At 43.6% G+C, this 25255-nt stretch overlaps 1 protein-coding gene, 1 long non-coding RNA gene and 1 other non-coding gene across 4 annotated transcripts; 2 read left to right on the forward strand and 1 right to left on the reverse strand.

The window, feature by feature from the left end:
- Window positions 1-2984: 2984 nt before the first annotated feature.
- On the reverse strand, window positions 2985-22614 carry LOC129625883 (uncharacterized). Its single transcript, XR_008701642.1, has 3 exons — window positions 22498-22614; window positions 13606-13730; window positions 2985-4062 (listed from the first exon to the last, which is right to left on the reverse strand). It is a non-coding gene; the product is annotated as an uncharacterized LOC129625883 (long non-coding RNA).
- Window positions 6171-6242, forward strand: TRNAC-ACA (transfer RNA cysteine (anticodon ACA)). Its single transcript has one exon. It is a non-coding gene; the product is annotated as a tRNA-Cys (tRNA).
- On the forward strand, window positions 19652-24368 carry PROCR (protein C receptor). 2 transcript variants are annotated; one of them, XM_055544858.1, is made up of 4 exons: window positions 19652-19908; window positions 22583-22834; window positions 23169-23447; window positions 23703-24368. In XM_055544858.1, the coding sequence occupies exons 1-4, from the start codon at window positions 19833-19835 to the stop codon at window positions 23822-23824; spliced, it is 729 nt and encodes a 242-aa protein (XP_055400833.1). In that variant the 5' UTR covers window positions 19652-19832; the 3' UTR covers window positions 23825-24368. The 2 variants fall into 2 exon arrangements, with proteins under 2 accessions (XP_055400833.1, XP_055400834.1); XM_055544859.1 differs by having other exon boundaries at window positions 23706-24368.
- The last annotated feature ends 887 nt before the right edge of the window (window positions 24369-25255 follow it).

The raw sequence follows: 25255 nt of genomic DNA on the forward strand, positions 1-25255 counted from the left end.
GATACAACTTACTTCCATTTATTTATCCAAAGCTGCTACTGTCAAGATTTTCAGAAATCTCTTCAGTTCTAAGAATTCATGAATTCTTATATCTTTTTTCCCATTTGGGACATGGTCATATTATCATGGTCTCTTCAATCTCTGTCCCAGTGCAGAAGCTTCTCCCTCCTAATCCTCTGGACCAGCTCAGTGGCTGCAGCCCTGTGGGTTATCCTAGGTGAAAATCGGGCACCATAGCTTTAAGAAAGGTGGGACCCATTTTTCCATTTTTCCATTTTCCTGCTTGCAAGTTCCCAGAATTTCATCAGCTTTTTAGACCATAGCAACACACTTGACTTTGAACAGTGCAGAATAATCAACCCCAGGTTTGAAGTGCAACTGGGACTTCAATTCCAGCTTTACCAGTTAAAGCCTCTATAGGTGACCCTAAGCAAGCCCCTCTCCTTCTGTAAACCCAGCTTCATCATATATAAAATGAGGAATTTGAATAAATGGATCTCTGATGTCTTTTTAAACTGAGCTTTCTGTGATGCTAGAATTGGCCATTTTCTTCTCTTTTCTAAAAAATGGCACTTCAGTTCCTTGAGCTAGAACAAAGACATGTTTGGTCTCCATTGGTACAGACTCCTTGAAAATATCCCTCAGATGAACTTGCCAAAACATCAGCAGTAGATATGAGAATTAAAACCCTGATTTAACCCAGAGAGCTGGTGGTAGTACAATATAGAAGTTAAAAGTGTGGGCTTTAAATCTAAGCAGACCTGAGTTGGAATACTAGCTCCATCACCTATTATGAGTATGGCTTCACCAGCTTCTCTTCTGAACTTCATCTTACTCACCTGTAGAACAGGAATAACTTTAGGATCTACCTAATAGGATTTATGAGGATTCAGTGAGCCTGTAAAGTACTTGTCACAGTGCCTGGCAGAAGAGATAAACAAAACACTCTAGGATGCTTTTGGAAACTCTTCTTAGAAGTACCAGATGGAAGGGGAAGGAGATGACAGTAAACTGAGACTTGGATAACAACACAGGGGCACAGTATTAGTAAATTATAATTACCATAAACTTGGTGGTTTAAAGCAACAGAAATGTACTCTCCCACAGTTCTGGAGGCCAGAAGTCTGAAATTAGTTCCAGTGGGCCAAAATCAAGATATTAGCAGAGGCACATTCCCCCTGGAGCCTCTAGAGAAGAATCTGCTGCTTGCCTCTCCAGCTTCTCCAGGAGAAGAGAATGTTGCTGGCATGCCTGGCCTGTATCACTCTAATCTCTGCCTCTACATTCACACCAACTCCTCCTCTGTGGATCTGTATCATACCTCCCTCTGCCTCTCTCTGCTTTTCTAAGGACACTTGTGACTGCATTTGGGGCTGACCTAGATGATACAGTGTAATCTCTCATCTCAAGATCCTTTACTGATTCCAGGGACTAGGACCTAACTGGGCCTCACTGGTGGTTCAGATGGTAAGGAGACCACCTATAATGCTGGAGACCTGGGTTTGATCCATGGTTTGGGAAGATCCACTGGAGAAGGGAATGGCTACCTACTCCAATATTCTTGTCTGGAGAATTCCGTGGACAGAGGAGCCTGGTGGGCTACGATCCATGTGGTTGCAGAGTCAGACACAACTGAGCGACTAACACACACACAGGACCTAATTACCTTTAGAGGACCACTTTTATTTTTAGCCTAGCACAGGTATTAAGCATTTTTCAGGTCTGAGCCCTTTCACGCTATGAAACTTTCCCAGGCCTAATTGTTCTTCTCCATATAAGTCCTGTAGTTTATCTCGTCTCCATTAAAAACTCTGCTGCTAAGTCACTTCAGTCGTGTCCAACTCTGTGCAACCCCATAGACAGCAGCCCACCAGGCTCCCCCGTCCCTGGGATTCTCCAGGCAAGAACACTGGAGTGGGTTGCCATTTCCTTCTCCAATGCATGAAAGTGAAAAGTGAAAGTGAAGTCGCTCAGTCGTGTCCGACTCTTCACGACCCCACGGACTGCAGCCTACCAGGCTCCTCCATCCATGGGATTTTCCAGGCAAGAGTACTGGAGTGGGGTGCCATTGCCTTCTCCGGCTCCCACCCCTAACTACCCTTTATAAAACAAGTCCACTTCTTCAAAGAAAAGGACCACCACAGGAATTCCCTGGCAGTCCAGTGGTTAAGACTCCTCACTTCCACTGCCGAGTGTACAGGCTCCATCCTGGTTGGGGAACGAAAATCCTGCAAATTTGGGCCAAACCAAAAAAAGAAAAGAAAGTTAAAGGTTCACCTTAACAACTACAGAACAGAATCACTAAAGCCGCCAGCAAGCTGGTGATGAGAAAAAGAACACTGAAAAGCCAATATCTGACTAGTCGTGGGCTTATCAGCAAAGAAGGCAGGTCGTGGCCTCAAGGAAACAGCGTCGCAGTTAGCAAGTGGAATCACACACCGCTGCTGTCGGTGCCACCAAGCCCGGACAGACCAGGCTCCCGTGTTCACGTGCTGTGTTGTCGGAAGGGGCAGCGTGACGGCCGAAGAGCCTGCGGTGCCAGCACAGCTGCCGCAGAGCGTGAACCACAGTGCAGGCGGGCAAGGCTGGCGCCGCGAACCTCCTGTCATGGGCATACTTCTGCGCCTTCTCATGGAATTCTAGCAACTCTCCAAACGAGACATCATTCCCTTTCCACAGACGTAGAAAGGGGTTCAGAAGAAACAGATGAAGAGTGATAGACCTGGGGTCTTAACACAAGCATGACTCCAAAGGCCATGGTGCTACCTGGACCTACAGGAGTTGTACTTCCGTCCTTGCTGGAAGGAGAGACATCACAAAGCTTTGATTCTATCACATCAACAAGACCTGCAAAAGGAGCCTTGTGGCAGGTTGGGGATTTAGCCTTTCTCAGATGTCCAAAACACAAACTTCTCCACTTCAAGCATGATGTTCGCAGGGAGAGTGGAATCAGGTTAACTGGATTTGGTAATGATGGGTCTCTCTTTATTAGCATGATTGAAATATTCATAATTTTTCTTTGTTTTTTCCTTTTTTATAATATAGATCTTTCCAAAAAAATGTATTTGGCCTTAGTTGCAGCACATGGGATCTTCACTGTGGCATGCAGGATCTTACATTGTGGCCCATGGCTTAGTTGCCCCACTGCATGTAGGATCTTAGCTTCCCAGCAGGGATGGAAGCTGCATTCCCTGCATTGAAGGCAGATTCTTAACCACTAGATCACCAGGGAAGTCCCTGTTTTCTTTTTCTTAGCTTGATGAAAATGTATGTTTCCACATTGTCAGAGCAAATACGATCATGACTTTTATTTTCACAATTTATATGGTGGATTTCATGGTTGTTCATGAGAAAAAAACTTTTTTTTTTAACCTTCTGGAAAGTATTAGGTCTCTTCATTCCTGGCTTTACCTCTCACTCCATGGTTATCGTATGAGATTCTAAAAGGTTGTAGTCCACCAGAGGAATGTCAGTCTTGAATACTTACTCATGAAAACTCAGAGTAACCTTAATTTCTTGATTCAAAATCTGGAAATTGATAATGCTGTAAAGAATATCTGGGGAGGAAATGGAAGAGTGGTGAAAATTCTAATGCAGTGACCAGAACATATTGATTTCTTAATATATATTCTCTTTTCTCCACTACCTTATTCCTCTTTTTTAAAAGTGGGGGTGTATTAATTAGTCCTATTTATTGAGCATCTGCCCCTAACAATCCGAGGTGTTAGGCAATAATTTCTGCCCTCAAGAGCCTGAAGCATAGTGCTGGGCATACAATGACGATGATAAGGTAGTCAAGCACAGACTTTTCCCTTGAAATGCTTGCAATTTTGATAGAAAGGAAAGACATCTTTTGGAGAATACTTGGAATCATAGAGCGTTCAAGTCTTCCTGTGGGTGTTTGGAGGATGGGAAGAGTGTTTTTATTAATACAAGGTCAGTATTCTTGGACTCTGTGTCGAGTGGAACAAGCTGTGGACTGATGGTCAGAAGTCCTTTAGGCACTGTCTCTGTGTGCTCTTGGGCAAGTCGCCTTCCCTTCTGGGGATTCAGTTTCCAAATCTGGAAAATGAAAGAATAAGACTACCTTTCAGTACAAGGAAAATATTAACAGATTCAAAGAGTTATTGTAAAAAATCAGAAAGCAGAATTCAATACACATTAACTACATAAATTTCCCCCAGAAACTATAGGAAGACACTCCAAATAAAATAAAATTTGATTATTTACCAACTAAATAATAATGGTAATAATAACAAAGAGGAAAGGAGGAGGAGGAGGCGGCAAAAATATATTGATAAGAGTAAGAATTTATATAGCATTTACTATGTCCCAGGCACTGTTCCTGGGATATTAGTCCCCACCACAATCCTCTGAGACAATACTATTATTAGAACCATTTTAAAGATTTTAAAAATCGAGACATAGATTTTAAAAATTGAAGAGAGGTTTAGAGGTTTAGAGAGTTTAGTTCAGTATCTCACACTGAACAAGTAATAGAGCCAAGATTCAGAGCTAGTCTATATTCTACTACATTGATGAAACTGATGACAATTGTATAAATAAAAGTCCAAAACAGAATTAAAAAGTGGGGATATATTCACTATTCCCTTTCTTTGTGCTGGAATATAAGGGGGAAAAGGTTCAATTCCCTGAAGCTGGAAGCCAAGGCATTTTAGTCCTCATTTGACCCCGTATTCTTCACTACTTTTATCAGGGAAGTATCTGGGAATTCCTTTTCTAGCATCAAGAGGTCATGTGTTTCAAGTGGATTCTCCCAACTCCCAGAGCAGAGCTTGCAAACGACATACTTTTGGACTGCCAAGAAATAACTAGTTTATCCCTGGGAAATTTTCCATCTGTTGCTTTGTTGAAATGCTTGAATTCCCCTTGTCCCCAGTGTATACACAATTTAGAGCACATCAGAGCCCCAGAACACATTTTTAATACTCATATTCCATGTAAACAGGGACATGTGGCTAAATCTGCCTAGAGAAACCTAGTCATCCTGGTTGTATTAAGGCAAAAGTACAGAATTAAGAAGTGACTACAGATGGTCTCACAGTCTAGTCAGTCCCAGGCCTTGAGCCAGATTACAGTATTTGAGATCTCAAGCCCTGAAAATGGTATCCATCCCTCAAATGCAATTCAAAACAAAAACAATCTTATACTATAAAATAAAAGAAGGCAATAGCCAAAAGATGGAAGCAATGCAAGCAACCATCAATGGATAACTGGATAAACAAAATGTGATATAAATACAATGGAATATTATTTAGTGTTAAAAAGGAAGGAACTTCTGACACGTGCTACCTTGGATGAACCTTGAAGACATGATACTAAGTTAAATAAGTCAGTCATAAGAGAACAAATTTTTAAAAAATATTTTGATGCTATATTATGTATTAAAAAAATATTTGGCTGCACCACACAGGACTTGGGATCTCAGTTCCCCAACTAAAGATCAAACCCGTGTCCCTTGGAAGCAAGGAGTCTTAACCACTGTACTACCAGGGAAGACCCCGAGAACAAATATTGTGTGCCATTATCTATATGAGGTACCTAGAGTAGTCAAATTCACAGACAGAAGGTGGAAGTATGGTTGCCAGGGGTTGGGCTTAGGGCAATGTGTTGTTGTTTAATAGGTACCAAGTTTCAGTTTTGCAATATGAAAAGAGTTCTGGAGATGGATGGCTGCACAAAAGTGTGACTATACTTAATGCCACTGAACTATATACCTAAGATGGTTAGGATGGTAAGTTTTATGTTATATGTATTTTACCACAATTTTCTAAATTGAAAAACGGACCCCTAAAAATGGATAGTATAGTGGTACTCAAATTTTCTGATTTTTTTCCCATGGTGTCTACTTCACTACCTTTTTGGAAATATCCAGTTCTTACCAAAAAAAAAAAAATTATCCTGGGAGAAGAGAGGGGTAAGTGCCTGCTTTACTGATACCCAAAGCAGATACTTCCTCTGCCTGTTTAATGACACATAATTAGCCTGACACCGCCCCAGGCTGAGGGAAGAAAGAGCACAGGGCCCTGCAGGGATCCCCGCTCAGTCTACCAGTAATGTAGATCCCAAACTCTGATGCTGAAGAGAAGGAAAAAAGCCTAATGGAACAAAAATTCTTTCCACTAATATTTACTGGGAGTAAACAGACTTCCCTGGTGGCTCAGATGGTAAAGCGTCTGCCTACAATGCGGGAGACCCAGGTTCGATCCCTGGATGGGGAAGATTCCCTGGAGAAGGAAATGGCAACCCACTCCAGTATTCTTGCTTGGAGAATCCGATGGATAGAAGAGCCTGGTGGGTTGCAGTTCATGGGGTCGCAAAGAGTCGGACACGACTGAGGGACTTCACTTTTTATTATAATAATGGTATCTATTAAACTAAACTTACCAGTTTAAACTTAACTTACCAGTTAAGAAAAACTATCTAAAACATGTTACTAAACTAAAAAGATGATTATGTGACCTTTTGATGTCATAATAAAACGTTGATTAGCAAATCTACTTAAGAGTCATCTGCCTCAGGGATTTTCCTGGCAGTCCATGTGTTAAGACCCTGCTCCCAATGCGGGAGGTGAGGGTTCTCTCCCTGGTGGGAGAACTAAGATCCCACACAGCGTACAGTACAGTTAAAAAATAAATACAAACAAACAAACAAACTTACCAATTAAAAAGAAGTCATTTGCCTCCGAAGAGAAATTTAACACTATTTACACAAATGACTGGGGCCAGACATTTCACAATTCTGTGAAGTAATAAGATGAGATGATTTCCTTTTCTGTCTGGTAGAGAAGATGATCCTAAAGGTTATTTTTTTTTAACCCTGTAGGACATTAATCCTTTTGTATATAAATTAGCAATCTCATTGCAAATTTTTTATTTTTCATTGACTATAAAAAACTGTTTTGAACTGGCTTTGTCATCCTGCTAGCCCCCTTACTAATGAGTTAAATGAAATTTTGACCCAAGCTCACTGTCTATCTGTATGAGAATTACGTTTTTAACACGCAGAGAATTATCCTTTACACTAAGCGTCACATCCTGGGTTAAGCAATTCACAGACGCATGATATCCTGTTGAGGTAATTTCTTTTTTATCCCCATTTTCCAGATAAAAAACTGATACATGCTAAAAGAGTAAATCATTTTCTAAAGGCCTTTTGTGCCAGGCATTTTGCGGCTCATAATTTTCTCTCCTTCCCTAGTTGTTCTATTTATTTGTTCATTCATCCAATAAATATCTATTGAGTACTTACTATGTTCCAGGTACTCTACTAGTCTTGTGTTACATGTTAAATGAAATGTTAAAGTATTCCCTGCTCTCTTACAGCTTTTGATGTGGAGGAAAGATGCTTAGACAATTATCATGGAAAGAAGTTAGGGCTGTGATGAGGAAAAAGAAAGGCCTATGGTAAAACAGAGGAAATATGCAAGACAGACTTGCATGCATGTCAGGGAAGGCTTTCTGGAGTAGGTGACACGTACTCAGGTGTTAGGCGGGCCAAAGAAAAGGATGAGAATTAGTTCAAGATAAAATCTGGTAGTCCAGTGGCTAAAACTCCAAGCTCCCAATGCAGAGGGCCCAGGGTTCAGTCCGTGGTGCCACGACTAAGACCTGGCACAGCCAAATAAATAAATAATCTTTAAAAATAAAAAAAGAGATAAAGTCTCAATTCCTTAGTGTAGCATGACAGACTCTTCATCTGACTCCTGCTTACCTCTTTCATACCACTCCCGATCTTCTCTCTCCCCACCACCTGGTCTGTTTTGGTCACGCTTCAGTCAGTCAGTTCAGTGGCTCAGTCGTGTCCGACTCTTTGCGACCCCATGGACCGCAGCACGCCAGGCCTCCCTGTCCATCACCAACTCCCGGAGTTTACTCAAACTCATATCCATTGAGTAGGTGATGCCATCCAACCATCTTATCTTCTATCGTCCCCTTCTCCTGCCTTCAATCTTTCCCAGCATGAGGGTCTTTTCAAATGAGTCAGTTCTTTGCTTCAGGTGGCCAAAGTATTGGAGTTTCAGCTTCAGCATCAGTCCTTCCAATGAATATTCAGGACTGATTTCCTTTAGGATGGACTGGTTGGATCTTCTTGCAATCCAAGGGACTCTCAAGAGTCTTCTCCAACACCACAGTTCAAAAGCATCATTTCTTTGGCACTCAGCTTTCTTTATAGTTCAACTCTCACATCCATACATGACCACAGGAAAAACCATAACCTTGACTAGACGGACCTTTGTTGGCAAAGTAATGTCTCTGCTTTCTAATATGCTGTCTAGGTTGGTCATAACTTTCTTTCCAAGGAGACTGACCCAGACTTGCCTGGGAGTGTCCAGGAGTCTCCAGTGGAGGCATGGGTTGGCAGTGGCCAGCGGTGGCCCGCTGCAGGGTTAGGGGCACTGAGTGCAGTGGTGCGTGCATAGGACTTTTTGAAGGAGGTCGCCATTATCTTCATTACCTCCACCATAGTTTGGCCCCAGGTAAGTAACAGTGAGGGAACACAGCCCCACCCAGCAACAGAAAACTGGATTAAAGATTTACTGAGCGAAGATCATGGCAACTGGTCCCATCACTTCATGGCAACTAGATGGGGAAACAGTGGAAATAGTGTCAGACTTTGTTTTGGGGGGCTCCAAAATCACTGCAGATGGTGACTGCAGCCATGAAATTAAAAGACGCTTACTCCTTGGAAGGAAAGTTATGACCAACCTAGATAGCATATTGAAAAGCAGAGACATTACTTTGCCAACAAAAGTCCATCTAGTCAAGGCTATGGTTTTTCCAGTGGTCACGTATGGATGTGAGAGTTGGACTATGAAGAAAGCTGAGCCCTGAAGAATTGATGCTTTTGAACCGTGGTGTTGGAGAAGACTCTTGAGAGTCCCTTGGACTGCAAGGAGATCCAACCAGTCCATTCTAAAGGAAATCAGCTCTGGGTGTTCTTTGGAAGGAATGATGCTAAAGCTGAAACTCCAATACGCTGGCCACCTCATGTGAAGACATGACTCATTGGAAAAGACTCTGATGCTGGGAGGGATTGGGGGCAAGAGGAGAAGGGGACAACAAAGGATGAGATGGCTAGATGGCATCACCGACTCGATGGACCTGAGTTTGAGTGAACTCTGGGAGTTGGTGATGGACAGGGAGGCCTGGTGTGCTGAGATTCATGGGGTCTCAAAGAGTCGGACATGACTGAGTGACTGAACTGAACTGAACTGAGAATGGCCCCGCCCATCAGAACAAGACTCTGTCAGTCTCTCCCATCAGGAAGCTTCCATAAGCCTCTTATCCTTCTCCATCAGAGGGCAGATAGACTGAAAACCACAATCACAGAAAACTAACCAATCTGATCACATGAACCACAGCCTTGTCTAACTCAATGAAACTATGAGCCATGCCATGTAGGGCCACCCAAGACGGATGGGTCATGGTGGAGAGTTCTGACAAAATGTGGTCTACTGGAGAAGTGAATAGCAAACCACTTTAGTATTCTTGCCTGGAGAACCCCATGAACAGTATAAAAAGGCAAAAAGATAGGACACTGAAAGATGAACTCCCCATGTCGGTAGGTGCCCAATATACTACTGGAGATCAGTGGGGAAATAACTCCAGAAAGAATAAAGAGATGGAACCAAAGCAAAAACAACACCCTGTTGTGGATGTGACTGGTGATAGAAGCAAAGTCTGATGCTGTAAAGAGCAATATTGAACAGGAACCTGGAATGTTAGATCCATGAGGCAAGTTGGTCATGCTTCAGTTCAGTTCAGTTCAGTCACTCAGTCGTGTCCGACTCTTTGCAACCCCATGAATCGCGGCACGCCAGGCCTCCCTGTCCATCACCAACTCCCGGAGTTCACTCAGACTCCCGCCCATCAAGTCAGTGATGCCATCCAGCCATCTCATCCTCTGTCGTCCCCTTCTCCTCCTGCCCCCAATCCCTCCCAGCATCAGGGTCTTTTCCAATGAGTCAACAATTAGGTACTACCAATTTCTCAAGCATGTTATATTCTTTTTCTTTTTGCATTATGTTCTTTTGCACTTTCTCCTTCTATTTGAGATCACTTTTCCCACACCTTCTGCCTTCCCCCCACCTCCCATCCTTCACTCACCCTCCAGGACCAGCTTAGGCATCAAGCCCTCAGGGAAGTCTTCTCTAATCCCCAGGCTAAATTAGAGGGCTCTACTCACATAAACTCAATCCCCATCCATGATTCCCCAGCTCCAGTCCTCCATCTCCCTGGCCCTCTCTCTTAACATTTGTCACATTATGTTATCAGGGATCGCCTCTATGTCTCTCTCCTCTGCTTGGTTGTCTGCTTCAGGTCTTCGCACACAGTAATTGCTCAATAAATGCCCACTGAATGAAAGAACAAAGCAGCATAAGAACAGTTTTTAGAGGAAACAAAGGAAGATGAGATGGCTCTCAGAAGCCCTTGGAAATAAGAAGTTCCCTGGTGGTCCAGTGGTTAGGACTCAGTGCTTTCACTGCTGTGGCCCAGTTTAAATCCCTGGATCCCTGGTTGAGGAGCTAAGATCCTACAAGCTGATCCCACAAGCAGTGGTGTGGTGAAAAAAAAAAGAAAAAGGAGACTCTTGGAAATAAATTGTGAGTAGTTCAGAGCAAGCGAAGCACAGAAAAAAGAGGGGGAGAGCAGCATAGACTGTAGTGGCAATTTCTATGGACTAAGATAACAAGAAAAATATTCTCAAAACAACTTTATGAGTTAGGTACTATTATTCTCCCTATTTAACAGATGGGCTCAGGGACACCAAGTGGCATGCCCTAAATCCCACAGCTAACAAGTGGCCAAGCTGAGATGTGAGCCCAGGCAGCTCTACCCCATAACCTATGGCCTCATCCTCGGTGTTACACTTGATACCACCTCTGCTCTGGGTCCTGGGAGGAGGAAGAGGGCTGAGAAGAGTGCACAAAGATCGCTCAAGAAGTTTATAGTCCATGAGAGAAGACAAGGGGATAAAAAGTGACAATATGGCAACGATGAAGCTACACAGGGAGGCAATGTTCCATTGGTTCCATAGCTGGGGGCATGCTGGAAGACTTTCAGAAGGAGGTGATCTCCAAGGAGAGCTTTGAAGGACTCACTCTCCATTTGGGAAAGTTGAGAAAAACATCAGAATAATAAAATATATGTTATATTGATAATACCTCATGAAGAACTGTTCAACATTACAAGGTTTGTTTAACACTAGAAATTTAATCCATTTGCCCCATTAACAAATTAAAGATGGAAAATCATATGATCATTTCATTAGATGATAAAGGATTTGAAAAACTCAAAAGATTTATGATAAAAATTCAGCAAATGAAATAAATAGAACCTTCTTTATGCCAATAAAGGGTATCTATTTTTTTTAATACAACAAACCTCACAAAAAACTTTCCTTTTTAAAGCCAGGAAAATGACAAGAATACTCATCTATATTTTCTATCATTTCTATTTAACATTGTACTAGAGATCAGAGCCAAAACAATAAGTTAAGAAAAAGAAACTATATAAAAATTAGAAAGGAAGGAATAAAACTGTCACTTTCTACTAGTGATGTGACTATGCATGTAGAAAATCTAAAAGAACCCCCCAAAATTATTGGGATAAATAAAACAGTTAAAGTTTCTATATACAAAATCAATGCAACCAAAAATATCAGTATTTAATTCTTTATTTATTTTTGGCGGCACTGGGTCTTTATTGCTGCAGGCAGGCTTTCTCTAGTTGCAGCGAGTGGGGGCCACTCTCTAGTTGTAGCGTGCAGGATTCTCACTGTGGTGGCTTCCCTCGCTGCAGAGCACAGGGTTTAGGGTGCTCAGGCTCAGTGGCTCAGAGCACAGGCTTTAAGTCTCTAGAGCATGGGCTCAGTAGTTGTGGTTCATGGGCTTAGTTGCCCCACAGCATGGAATCTTTCTGGACCAGGGTTAACCACTGGACCATAAGAGAAGTCCCAGTATTTCTATATATAGCAATAAATAGTAAGAACATGAAATTTCTTATAAATACCATTGTGGCTCAGCTGGTAAAGAATCCCCCTGTAATGTGGGAGACCGGTGTTCGATTCCTGGGTTGGGAAGATCCCCTGGAGAAGGGAAAGGCTACCCACTCCAGTATTCTGGCCTGGAGAATTCCATGGACAGTATAGGTCATGGGGTCACAAAGGGTTGGGCACGACTGAATGACTTTCACAGCCACCATTGTCAATAACATTTTAAAATATGAAGGACATAGGGGGGAAATGTAACAAAATATGGGCAAGATGTCTAGAGAGAAACTCATATAACACTGGGAGACCCTAGCAGCGTGCTTGTTCAGTTACTCAATTATGTCCAACTCTTTCTGACCCCATGGACTGTAGCCTGCCAGGCTCCTCTCTCCATGGAATTTTCCATGCAAGAATACTGGAGTGGGCTGCCATTTCCTACTCCAGGGGATCTTCCCCGCCTGGGGATTGAACTCAGGTCTCCTGCATCTCCTGCATTGGCAGGTGGATTCTTTATCACTAGGGATCCTTTATCACTGGGACACTAGCAGAGATATAAATAAATGATGAAATATACTCTATCAGGTGTTGGATGATTCAATATTGTGAAGATGTCAATTTTCCCCAAAGCCATTAACATGTTATATGAATTAATAATAGCAACTAAAATCCCAATGACTTGTTAAAATGATTCCAAAATTTATGTACAGATGTTCAACAGACACTCTCGAAGGACAAGGTGGGAAGACTTGATTTGCAAGATATGAAGATGTATTATGTTTATACTAATTGAGAGAATGTGGCATTGGGCAGGGAGAGAAGAATAGGCCATCGAAACAAAAGAAACTAACTATAAATCACAGATGTCACTGCAAATTAGTAAGGAAGGGCAGACTTTCAAGAAGTGGTGTTGGGACAATTGGCTATCCACATACAGGAAACAAATCTTGATCTCTATTTCACACCATACACCTAAAGACAAAAGACAAAATTATAAAGCTTTTAAAAATAGATAGGAGAATATCTTCATGATACCAGGGTAGGGAAGGATTTCCCAGACTAACAGAAAAGATGATAAAGTTGATTAGGCTAACGTTAGAAACTTCTGTTTATCTAAAGACAAGATAAGTGAAAAGATAACATTTGTATGTTCTCTGCTCAGGAAACCAAGAGGAGCAGATTTGGCTGAGACTGGAATACATGGAAAGATAAGGCTGGAAAGATGGGCAGGTGCCAAGCCAGGAATGCTAGGCTCCCATCACTTGCTGGGAAGGCAGGAGCTGGAATCATCCTACTTTAGAGGCATCTTTTCATGTTTCCTAAGTTGGGCTGTGCAAGTGTGTACAAGGCGAAATCTTGACTAAGATTCATCTCTATTCCTTTGCCTCTCTTTCAGGAAATCCTACTTAATGTCTATCCTCCATTCTTCCTGCTGTACAGTCAGTTCTGTTTGCTGCCCCCGAAGCCAAGTTCCTTTCTGATCTCTTCCACCTACTGAATAAGTACTGTGTTCTGGTACTTTGTATGAGTCATCTCATTTACCCTTTTAGGATGGCTTCATAGTTAAGAAAGCATATTTGGGATACAGTTCACCTGGATTTAAGATCTGTCTTTGCCAGTTGGGTGTCTTCCAGCAGGTCAGTTCACTGTTCTGTGCCTCTGTGTCCTCATCTGTGAAATGGGAGTAATGACTGTGCCTTCATAGCTTTCATAGGGCACTAGTGAAAATAAAACACAAGTACTCTATTGACTTAATGCTTAGCACATAATAAGCTTCAATACATATTATTGTTGTTTTTTCACATCCTCAGGGGGAGGTGATCCCTGAAGGAAGCACACTCTCCTGTTATTTGTTGTTATCTGAGTTGGACCTGGTTGGTTAAGCTGCCTCTCTTTAGTCGCTCACACAGAGGCAGAGGGCTGGTCCTCTGAAGTCCAGCGGGGCACCCTGCCAGTTCCCAGTTCAGCCCAGCTTCTGCGGCCCTGGCAGGGCCTCTCCTCGCCCACTGGGGTTGCACCAGCGCTGGTCCCCACCCAGCTTCCTGTCTCCCTTATCTTTCCCCCGCAGGTGCTCTCTGCAGTGGGAAATCCTACCACTTGTTTCCTTCACTTCCCTTTGCTCACAGGACCCTCATTCTTTAGGTCTCAGTCAAATTCCAGCATCTGGCCCCGTGCCCACTCTGCTTGGTGGTTTTCTGCCCCCTTGGCCACCCAGGCCAGGTGCAGCAGAGGCTCTGGCTCCAAGCGCAATGTTTCTCTTCTCTTACCACTCTCATCCCTGGCTTTAGAAAGGGAATGGGGACACCCCTTGAGCTGCCCCCACTTACCAGCTTCCTCACCCCCAATATTTTCTTTGTTCTTCCTGTGCCCAATCCCATACCCCATCCTCTTCGAGTTCTAGTCCCTGCTCTGCACTTCTCAGCCCTGTGACCTTGGGCAAGTTCATTACCCTTTCTGTGTTTTAATTATCCAATTTGTCACATGGAGACAATGAGCCTGGGGCTACCTGCCCCAGAGGAAGCTTTAAGGGTCTAACACTTGGTATGAACTTTTGGCATGATATACATAACATAAATATTCAAGCATGTTGGAAGCATGTGTTCAAAAATATATTGATGGAGAGTTAGCTCCCCCAGTTTTTGAGATACTATGTGGTGCTTAAATTCACAAACTTCAGCATCAGAGAGTTGTGGTTTCAAATTAGAGCTTTTGTTATATGATCTTAGGATGGCATCACCGACTCAATGGACATGGGTTTGGGTGGACTCCGGGAGTTGGTGATGGACAGGGAGGCCTGGCGTGCTGTGGTTCATGGGGTTGCAAAGAGTTGGACACGACTGAGCAACTGAACTGAACTGAACTTAGGTAAGTCATTTACCCTCTCAAAGCCTCTGTTTCTTTATTTATAAAATGACGTTAATAAAACCTACCTAGTAGGGCTGGCATATGAATAATGTGAGATTATTTGTATAAAGATCTTAAAACTGTTCCTAGCCACGATAAATGTTACCTATAACAATTGCTATCTCTGCTGCTTAATTTTCAGGGCACTGGTGTGTGAAGAGGGTGCTTGGGAAACAGCTGTGGCTGTTGCCACTGTGTCCACGACAGATCTTAGCTTGGTGGGAAAGACCTCTCTGTAATTAGCTCTGTGTGTATTGGAGTGGATCCACTTTTTAAAATTTTTATTTATTTTTTAATTTATGTTTTTGGCCATTTGGCATGTGTATGTTAGTTCCCTCTCTGACCAGGGATCAAACCCTCATCCCCTGCATTGTAAGCATGGAGTCTTAACCACTGGACCACCAGGGAAGTTCTGGTATGGATCCACTTTAATAATCCCAGTAACCCAGGCCCTATCTACTTAAATCAAAGGCTCACAGCCTTCAATTCCAAATTGGTTCAATCATATACTTTATCCCAAAGTACCCTTCAAGCCCCGCAGGGAGACAAAAGGCAAAGCAAAAATGCACAGACTCACTAGGAACCAGATAAAGCAAAGGAAAACCAAAACCAAGTGCCATTTGACACCCAACATCTGACGATGTCTACAGCCTGCTGGGAGATGGATGAGGGAATTCTCATGCACCACGAGGGTATAAACTGGCCCAAACTTTTTGTAAAGCAGTTTGGCAATATCTAGTCAAACTGAAGATGTGCATATACCCTTTGACTCAGCAATTCCACTCCCAGGTTTGTATCTATAAAAGCTCTCCCACACATGCACAAGAAAATGTTTATAAGAACATTCATGTTGTTTATAATAGCAAAAAGCTAGAAAAAAAAAAGACTGAAATGTCTGACAACAGGAAAATGGATAAATAAATTGTGATATGTTCATAATCATGGCATGTCATAAAGCAGTGGAAATGAATAGACCAACACATGGCAGCATGAATGAACCTTATTAATATGTCAGGTGAAAAAGAGCAAATTGCAGAGGAATACAAGCACTTCAATACCACTTACATAAAGCCCAACTTTTGCAGAATACCACCATATATTACTTAAGAGTAAATGCATATGCCATATAGGAATACAGAAATGTAAGGCTGTAAAAAATAACAAATTCTGATTAGTGGTTACTTTGGTGGTGGGCCAATGGGGAGAGAGATGCATTAGGGAGGAGTATAGAAGGGGCTTCAATTATATTGGTAATATTTTACTTCTTACGCTGAGTGCTGGGGGCTTGTGTGTGTATGTGATAAAATTCTTCAAGCATGAATGACTTCTTCAAGTATGAATTATTTCATACTAATTTTGTATAAATTTATATGCAGAGTACTTATAGGCAGAGTACAACATGAGAAATGCTGGGATGGATGAAGCACAAGCTGAAATCAAGATTGCCGGGAGAAATATCATAACTTCAGATATGCAGATGACACCACCCTTATGGCAGAAAGCAAAGAATTAAAGAGCCTCTTGATGAAAGTGAAAGAGGAGAGTGAAGAAGTTGGCTTAAAACCCAACATTCAGAACACTAAGATCATGACATCTGGTCCCATCACTGCATGGCAAATAGAAGGGGAAACAGTGGAAACTGACAGACTTTATTTTTCTGGCTCCAAAATCACTGCAGATGGTGACTGCAACCATGAAATTGAAAGACGCTTGCTCCTTGGAAGAAAAGTTATGACCAACCTAGACAGCATATTAAAAAGCAGAGACATTACTTTGTCAACAAAGGTCCATCTAGTCAAAGCTTTGGTTTTTCCAATAGTCATGTATGGATGTGAGAGTTGGACTATAAAGAAAGCTGAGTGCCGAAGAATTGATGCTTTTGAACTGTGGTGTTGGAGAAGACTCTTGAGAGTCCCTTGGACTGCAAGGAGATCCAACCAGTCAATCCTAAAGGAAATCAGTCCTGAATATTCATTGAAAGGACTGATGCTGAAACTCCAATACTTTGGCCACCTGATGTGAAGAACTGACTTACTAGAAAAGACCCTGATGCTGGGAAGGATTGAAGGCGGGAGGAGAAGGGGACAACAGAGGATGAGATGGTTGGATGGCATCACTGACTTGATGGACATGAGTTTGAGTAAGCTCTGGGCGTTGGTGATAGATAGGGAAGCCTGGCGTGCTGCAGTCCGTGGGGTTGCAAAGAGTTGGACACGACTGAGCAACTGAACTGAACTGATCTGAATTTTGCAAAAAAGATGAGACAATATAATTGGCAGTGACTTAAATTCTTCTGCTTTTTCTGAGCCCTAGTTCAGGAGAACAAGGCCCATCTTCTCCTTCAGACTAGATTGTTTTGATGAGCTGGAAAAAACTGTTTTTTCTATGTTGTTTTATAACAACTGAGAGGTGAGTATGGATACTCCTGTATATTTTCAGCTCAGAAACTGGGAGCCTGGTATGTACCCAAGGTTTGCCCCAATTCTATGACATCAACTCTCCCTCTGAGAAACAGTATGTAAAATAAAAAGTTAAAATTCCCCCATCAGCCCTTTACCTAATCCCATTTCCCAGAGGTACTCTCTACTGATAGTCCCCTTGCAGGCATTTTTTTCTATGCATATACAAATACATAGGTACACACATAAAGTTTCTTTTAATATAATAATCAAATTATATATGGATTACATGGACAGAAGTAAAATTTTTAAACTAAAAATAAACGGAATATTATTGGGTTGGCCAAAAAGTTTGTTTGGGTTTTTCTGTAATATCTTACAGAAAAATTTGAATGAACTTTTTTGGCCAGCCCAATACTATATGTGGTAGACGTGGGCTCCATCTTTGGGTTGGGAAGATCCCCTGGAGGAGGGCACGGCAACCCACTTCAGTATTCTTGCCTGGAGAATCCCCATGGACAGAGGAGCCTGGTGGGCTACAGTCCATGGGGTCGCAAAGAGTCAGACACGACTGAGCGACTAAATGCAGCACAGTAATACTATATGTATTGTTCCACACTTCCTTTTTTCATTTATCAGTGTCTCAAGTCAACACATCAGCTCATAGTGATTTGCCACCTTCTTCTACCACAATTTGTTACTGAAACTTCTATTTTTAATTCAACAAGAGATACATGACCACATTCTAGATGCAAAATTTTCAAACAATACAGATAGAATGATAAAATCCTTCACAAAATAGAGAAAACCTTTCACAAAATTGCCATCCCTAACACACACACCACACACACACACACACTCTCTTAATCTCAGGCCCCTCCCTGGAGATAAACCATTGTTATATTTGATGTATATCCTTCCAGATTCATTTACTCCCACAAAGAAATAGGTTGTTTAGTTGCTGTGTATATGGTTGACACGTAAGTGGTTCTAAACTGTACATAATGTTCCATAACTTACTCCTGATGATTTCTACATATTATAACTATCTCATTCTGTCATCCACTAGCTGATGTTTATTATTTATTATGCTATTATTTGCACTGTTCTAGGTATAGAAGCAAATAAGATGGACAGCCTCTATCTTCATGGAGCTTACATTCTGATAGGACATTCAGACAATAAACATGTAAATGCGTAAGTACTATAATTTCAGGTAGTGCTAAGTAGTATGATGGAAATAGAGTGGGCACTGGTAGTAAGTTCCCTACATATGAACTTTCAAGTTGCAAATGTTCAAAGATGCAAACATGCATGCCAGTCCCTGTATGCCAACTGTTGTATTATACTACTGTACTTTTCAAGGAACTGTACCAGAAGATTAAAAATTTTTTATTTTTTGTGTTTGCTTTATTTCTCTGAAAAGTATTATAAACCTATTACAGTACAGTACTATACAGCCAATTGTGTTAGTTGGGTACCCAGGCTAACTTCATTGGACTTACAAACGCACGCTCGAAACAGAACTCATTTGTGTATAGGGGACTTACTGTATTTGCTTCCTCAAGTAAGAAATACACTTTATACTGCTACTTAATAGCCATCATAGAAACCTACATGCACAAAACCAATACACACACACATACAGTTGAACAAATATTTCATGAAATAATATTTACCCTGATTAAGGGTGATGCACTGAAAATGTTTATACTATTTCATTCTAAGGAAAGAAGTCTATTCATTCAAGTCTATTTCATTCAAAGGAAAAACCCTGCTAATCATAATCTGCCTAATTGTCTTCATTGCCCACTAATAGTGACTTCATTTTGAAAAATATTACTATAAGGAACCAGTTCTCTGCTGAGAATTAGATTGTCTATAATTCTCTCCTGTTTCAAACAATGCTGCATGAAGCTGCTTTACTTCATTTTGTGACTATTTCTGAGAACAAGATCCCTAACTGTATAATTACTATTTACTAAAAATTCCAATAAAATGTAGTCAACATATTGGAAAACTGAATTCTAACCCCGGATCTGTCATCACCATGATGTACACACTTTGGGTACTCTCTGGGCCTCAGTTTCCTCATCAGAAGCATGCTGATCTCAACATCCTAAAATCTGCTCTAAGTGGATGCCCCACCCGCTGACTCAGCGAGGGCAGGACTTCTCTCTAGCCCTTCTCCCCCTTTTCCGCTCACTGTTCCTCGGAAGTGGCCCAGGGAAAAGGGAAAAGGCAGGTCTGGGCAGGAGGGTGTGATGCGGGCGGGGCAGAGGGAGGGGAAGAGGGAGGCCGGCCCCCTAGTAGGAAATGAGACAGGGTAAGAATAACACTTTATAAGCCTGCTGCCCTCTTTCTCCTCCCAAGCCCTGGCCACCTTCCAGCCTCCTCCGTCCAGCCTCCTCCCCTCCCAGACAGTCCTCATTTCTTCTTCCCCTAGGCAGCAGCCGGCTGGAGCCCGCAGTCTGCCAGAGCCAAGAGCCCAGGTCGGGTTGAGAAACTCAGCAAAGAATGTTGACAACACTGCTGCCCCTGCTGCCACTGCTCCTGCCCGGCTGGGCCCTCCGCAGCCAGGAAGCCTCAGATGGTGAGTCGACGGCATATGTCCTGTCCTGGGATGGTTCCAGGGACTCTCAGCCTGTCTGGGCACCCAGGCAAGACCAGAGGGGAGTTTATCCCCCAGGTTCTGGGCCTGCAGCCAGCTGGATCTCTCCAGTGGGCAGGCGATCCTGGGGACTGGTTTGTGTCCCCAAGCCAAGGTAAGGAAGTTACAGTTCAGCTCCTGGGAAGGGGGAGATGGAGGAGGCCAGGGGGAAACAAAACTAGACAAATGGGAAAGGGGCTGGTAGAAAGGGTGAGAGAATTAGCCATGGGTAGAGGGGAGAGGTGGGTGGGTAAATTCTGGAGAGGGAGAGGTCTGAGGGTGATGGTGGATGGAGGTGAGTTTAGGGAAGATGGGAAAAGAGATGAGATGAGAGATGGAAGGAATGAGAGACACTGGGAGAAGTGATGGGAGTTTTTGGGAAAGACTAGGACTGAGAACTGTGAGGCAGAAGAGGAGACTAGAGACAGTGGAGGAAGACTGGTGAGAGGAAACTCAGGGGAAAGACAAGCTGTAGTTAGTAGGAAAACTTAATGGGGATCAGGCTGTCACAGTGGCTCCATTTAAGCAGAGAAGGGGAGTTTCTACCCTGTATTATAATTGCACAAGGGCCTCCTCTCTCCTCTCCTGCAGTCCCTGCAGCTTCAGTCTCCCCCACTCCCTGCCCCAGAGAGACAGCAAATAACCAATATTCAATGAGTGCTCACTACAGTTAAGACGTGTATTGACTCATCTAACCTCAACAAAATTTTTGCAAGGTGGGTAATACTATTATCTCCATTTTACAAAGGAGACTGGTCACCTAGCAGGTAAGAACCTTGTCTGGGGGTGACCCACACAGATATACTTATTCACATCTACAGATACAGAGCACAACTTCTCAGATGCAGACATGGACAGAGACATCCCCACACACACAGATTTACAACCTGGAACTCATTCCCTCCTCAAACATTCTCTGGGCACCAATTCCTTGCCAGGCCCTTGGCAGGTGTAGGAGGCAGAGATAACCAGACATGATTCCAGCGCCAAGAGGGATGGAAGTCTATGCGTTTGAAGATAGTTATGCAGAATCTGGGATCACTGAAATTGACCCACTGTGTATGGGAGGGTAAAGAGGAGAAGCATTAGGAAAACTTCTCTAAGGAGAGGGCAATAGAGCTGGGCCTTAAAGCATGAATAGAAGTTTGCCAAGAGGCAGAGCAACCCTGCCATGCTATTCACATGTCAGCCAAAAGGCAGCATGACAGACTCCAAGTACTGATGTACTATCTAAGCATAGGGAAGAGACCAAAAGAGCTGGGAGGAGGGGGAGACGGTGAGGGGGTGGTGGGGGAACCAGCCTTCGGGAAGCTTTCAATGTCGGGCTAAAGACTTTGGATTGATTCTATAGACAGATAGCTTATAGGGAGACAGTGTAGTTGAGTGGCTAAGAGTGCTGGATTCAGACGGCCTGCATGCTAATCTTAACTCTCCTATGCCACTTGTCTGTTTTCCATATGGATGGGGTTAATAATAGTAGCTACTACATCAACTTAATGGGAGGAAGGCACAAATAAGATAATAGTGCATGTAAAGTATAGTGCCCAGGTCATAATAAGCATTCAATAGCTATTATTCGGAGAAGGCAATGGCAACCCACTCCAGTACTCTTGCCTGGAAAATCCCATGGGCAGAGGAGCCTGGTAGGCTGCAGTCCATGGGGTCGCAAAGTGTCAGACACGACTGAGCGACTTTCACTTTCATGCATTGGAGAAGGAAATGGCAACCCACTCCAGTGTTCTTGCCTGGAGAATCCCAGGGACGGTGGAGCTTGATGGGCTGCCGTCTATGGGGTCGCACAGAGTCGGACACGACTGAAGCGACTTAGCAGCAGCAGCTATTATTGTTGTTGCTGTTGATAGAGGAGTGTGTCCCTGGAAGATTTTAAGCCGAAGGATGTAATGTTATTTCTGGGCCAGGTGGAGGTCTGATAAAAAGCGGTGAGACTAAAGGATGAGTGGAGGGGATAAGGAAATCACTACTCCAGTCCAGATGAGAACGACTAAGGCCTGAAGTAGGGCAGCGGCAGAAGAGGCAGAGAACAGGAGATGAAATTGGGTCTTCATGTGAAAATGTGTTAGTCCCTCAGTCATGTCCGATTCTTTGCGACCCCATGGACTGTAGCCCGCCAGGCTCCTCTGTCCATGGGAATTCCCAGGCAAGAATACTGGAGTGGGTTGCCATTTCCTTCTCCAGGGCATCTTCTGGACCCAGGGATTGAACCCAGGTCTCCCTCATTGCAGGTGTCTAAGCCACCAGGATTTAATAACCAACTGGAAATGGCGGGGGGATGGGCAGGGTGTGGGGGGAGGAAGGGGTGAGAGCTTGAAAGGATGTCAGAGTGGCTCTTCCACTCGTCTGGATTATCCTGGGGCAAGTGGCTTCTGCACGTCTAGCCTCAGTTTCCTCATCTGTAAAACAAAGATAATAACCCCTGTCCTGCCCTCCTGACAGGGTTACTTGACAGCGTCAAATGGGTGGAAGGGTAGGAGGGCAATTTATGTTTATAAAGGGCCAAGGTGGGTGGCTGACCTCTGGGTGGGGGGTTATTATCTCGAGTTACACGCTGACCCCTCCCACGCCGGCCCGGACCAGACGCTCTGATTTCCGCCCCCAGGCCCGTGGGACCTCCACATGACCCAGGTCTCCTACTTCCGAAACCCCTCTCAAGTGTGGCACCGGGGCAACGCGACGCTGGGGGGGGTCCTGACGCACGTGCTGGAAGGCCCAGGCTACAATGTCTCGATCCAACAGCTGCAGCCCTTGCAGGAGCCCGACAGCTGGGCACTCACGAAGAGAAACCTGAATCGCTACCTGGAGGAGTTCGTGGGCTTGGTGCAGGTGGTGCACCAGGAGCGGGGCGTGACCTGTGAGTGACGCACACGGGGGGGCGGGGCAGGCGAGGGCGGGCCCTCTTGAGATGGGAGGCGTGGCTTGTGGGCGGGCCATAACGAGGGGGCGGGCTTATGGAAGAACGAGGCGGGGCCGAGTACTGGGATGGGTGCTTGAGGCTGGAGAAGAGTCGGTATCCTAGCTGACGTACTGTACTGTCCCTCAGGCCCTTTTCCTGCTTGGCAAGGCTTCGGGGTAGTCCCTGTTGGGAGTCCCTGTCCCTGGTCCACCTTGCACCCTGATCTCCGTTTCCCCCTCACACCTGATACCTTTTCCACACTGTCCCCTGATCCTGAATCCCCTACCTACAGTTCCTCTGATCATTCGCTGCTTCCTGGGCTGCGAGTTGCCTCCTGAGGGCTCGGAAGCCCGTGTCTTCTTCGAAGTGGCTGTGAATGGGAGCGCCTTTGTAAATTTCCAGCCAAAGACAGCCTCATGGGTGGCGGAACCTCATGCACCATCCAGAGTGGTCACCTACACGGTTGACCAGCTAAACAAGTACAATCGAACTCGGTACGAACTGCGGGAATTTCTACAGGACACCTGTGTGCAATACATACAGAAACACATCACCGCGAACAACTTGAAAGGTATGATGGGCTCAGGGAGGGACCTATATGTTGGGTGGGTTCCAGGCAAATGGGTGGAACTGAAAGATGGATACCTCTTGAGCAACAGGAGGCCCAGGGCTGGCGATTTGGGACTGAGTACACACATCTTATGTGAATTGGTAAACTAGCCCCTCCCCTACTTCCTTTGGGGAAGAAATCCTTTGGGGTTTGACTCAAACCATGGACTCACTTGTTTGGGGGTATGTTCTTCAAGCTAACTCTTCCCACGTTCAGCAGGAAGCCAAACAGGCCGTTCCTACACTTCACTGGTCCTGGGCGTCCTGGTGGGCTGTTTCATCGTCACTGGAGTGGCTGTAGGCATCTTCCTGTGCACAGGTGGACGGCGGCGGTGTTGATTATCTCCAGCCCTCGCTGGAAAAAGGCTAGACTGATTCAGCTCACTGCAGAACTGTGCAGACTCTCCATCTGAGACATTATATTCCAGAAGATTTAGAGTGGCAGCTCATTTCTTCTCTGAGATCTGCCCACCAAGAGATTGGGGGAAGAAAGGGGAGGAGCCTAGGTAGACATGGTACTCGGCTTGCTAAGAACCAAAGAACTCCTATATTTTGCTGAATTGGTCTGGAAAGTGAATGCTTATTTGTATTTGTGGAAAACAGATGATGGAGTTGGGGCAACGGAGGTGGTCTATGGCCCTTTTTTCAAAGACAGAATCTGAGGCATTCAAAACATACAACCAAGTAAAACAAGTCATCTGCAACCCAAATAACCAACATTCTGTGCTTTCAGGTATGTGAGATTTGGGAAGAGACACTAGTGCAATAGAGGTAGTGGTAACCAGAGAAATGATGAAAGTGTGAAATTCAAGTAATATGGGAGCAAGGAGTTATTAAGTAATCAATAATAATAACTAATAAAATTCCTTACTTATGTATACAGCATTATTGTTTCCTCTACTTTGCAAAACTTTGGGGAAAGTAACTTATACAACTCCCCCCCACCGCCTTTTTTTAAGAAAGAAAGAACTTCTTTTAAAAAAAAAAATACTTATTTGGCTGTGCCAGGTCTTAATTACAACATGTGGGATCTTTAGTTGCAGCATGTGGGATCCAGTTCCCTAACCAGGGAATTCCTTAACCTATACCCTTTGCTTCTGCTTCCTCATCTCCCACTCACTATCCAACCCACTGCAGTCTGACTTGTCTATAAACTGCTCTAAGATCATCAGTGACCTCTACATATGAAACCTTCATCTTCCATGACATTTGCAACAATTCACTTTGTGGACTAGGAATTTCTTTTTACCCTAACTTCTGAGATAGCATACTTCTCACTTTTAAAAACTGTTCTGGCCACTCAGTCAGTCCATTTGCATGTCAGCTTCCTCAATTCACCTTTGAAATGTTGACTTCCTTAGAATTCCTTTTTTGGCTCCTTTTGTCCTCCCTTAAACTGTACCATTTCCGGTGACCTATTAACTTCCATGACTTCAAATACTGTCTACATATGGTGGTTTCCGTGGGGAAGCATCATGGTGTCTTTGAGAGCATGTGCTTTGTTATAAGACAGACTCAAGTTTTACCTCCTTGAGCCAGGCACTTAACTTCCTCACTTCATAAACAAAAGGTATAATAAAATATACAAAAAGGGTATAATAAATAACCCTTAAGGGTATAACAATACCTACCTCATAGAGGCATTATGAGTATTAAATTTTATATATATATAATATATATACATCTTATATATATATATTATATATATATATATAAATAAGATAAATGGGCTTTCTGGTGGCTCAGCAGTAAAGTAACTGCCTGCAGTGC

The sequence above is a fragment of the Bubalus kerabau genome, chromosome 13, assembly GCF_029407905.1.
Source record: "Bubalus kerabau isolate K-KA32 ecotype Philippines breed swamp buffalo chromosome 13, PCC_UOA_SB_1v2, whole genome shotgun sequence".
NCBI classification, from domain to species: domain Eukaryota; kingdom Metazoa; phylum Chordata; class Mammalia; order Artiodactyla; family Bovidae; genus Bubalus; species Bubalus kerabau.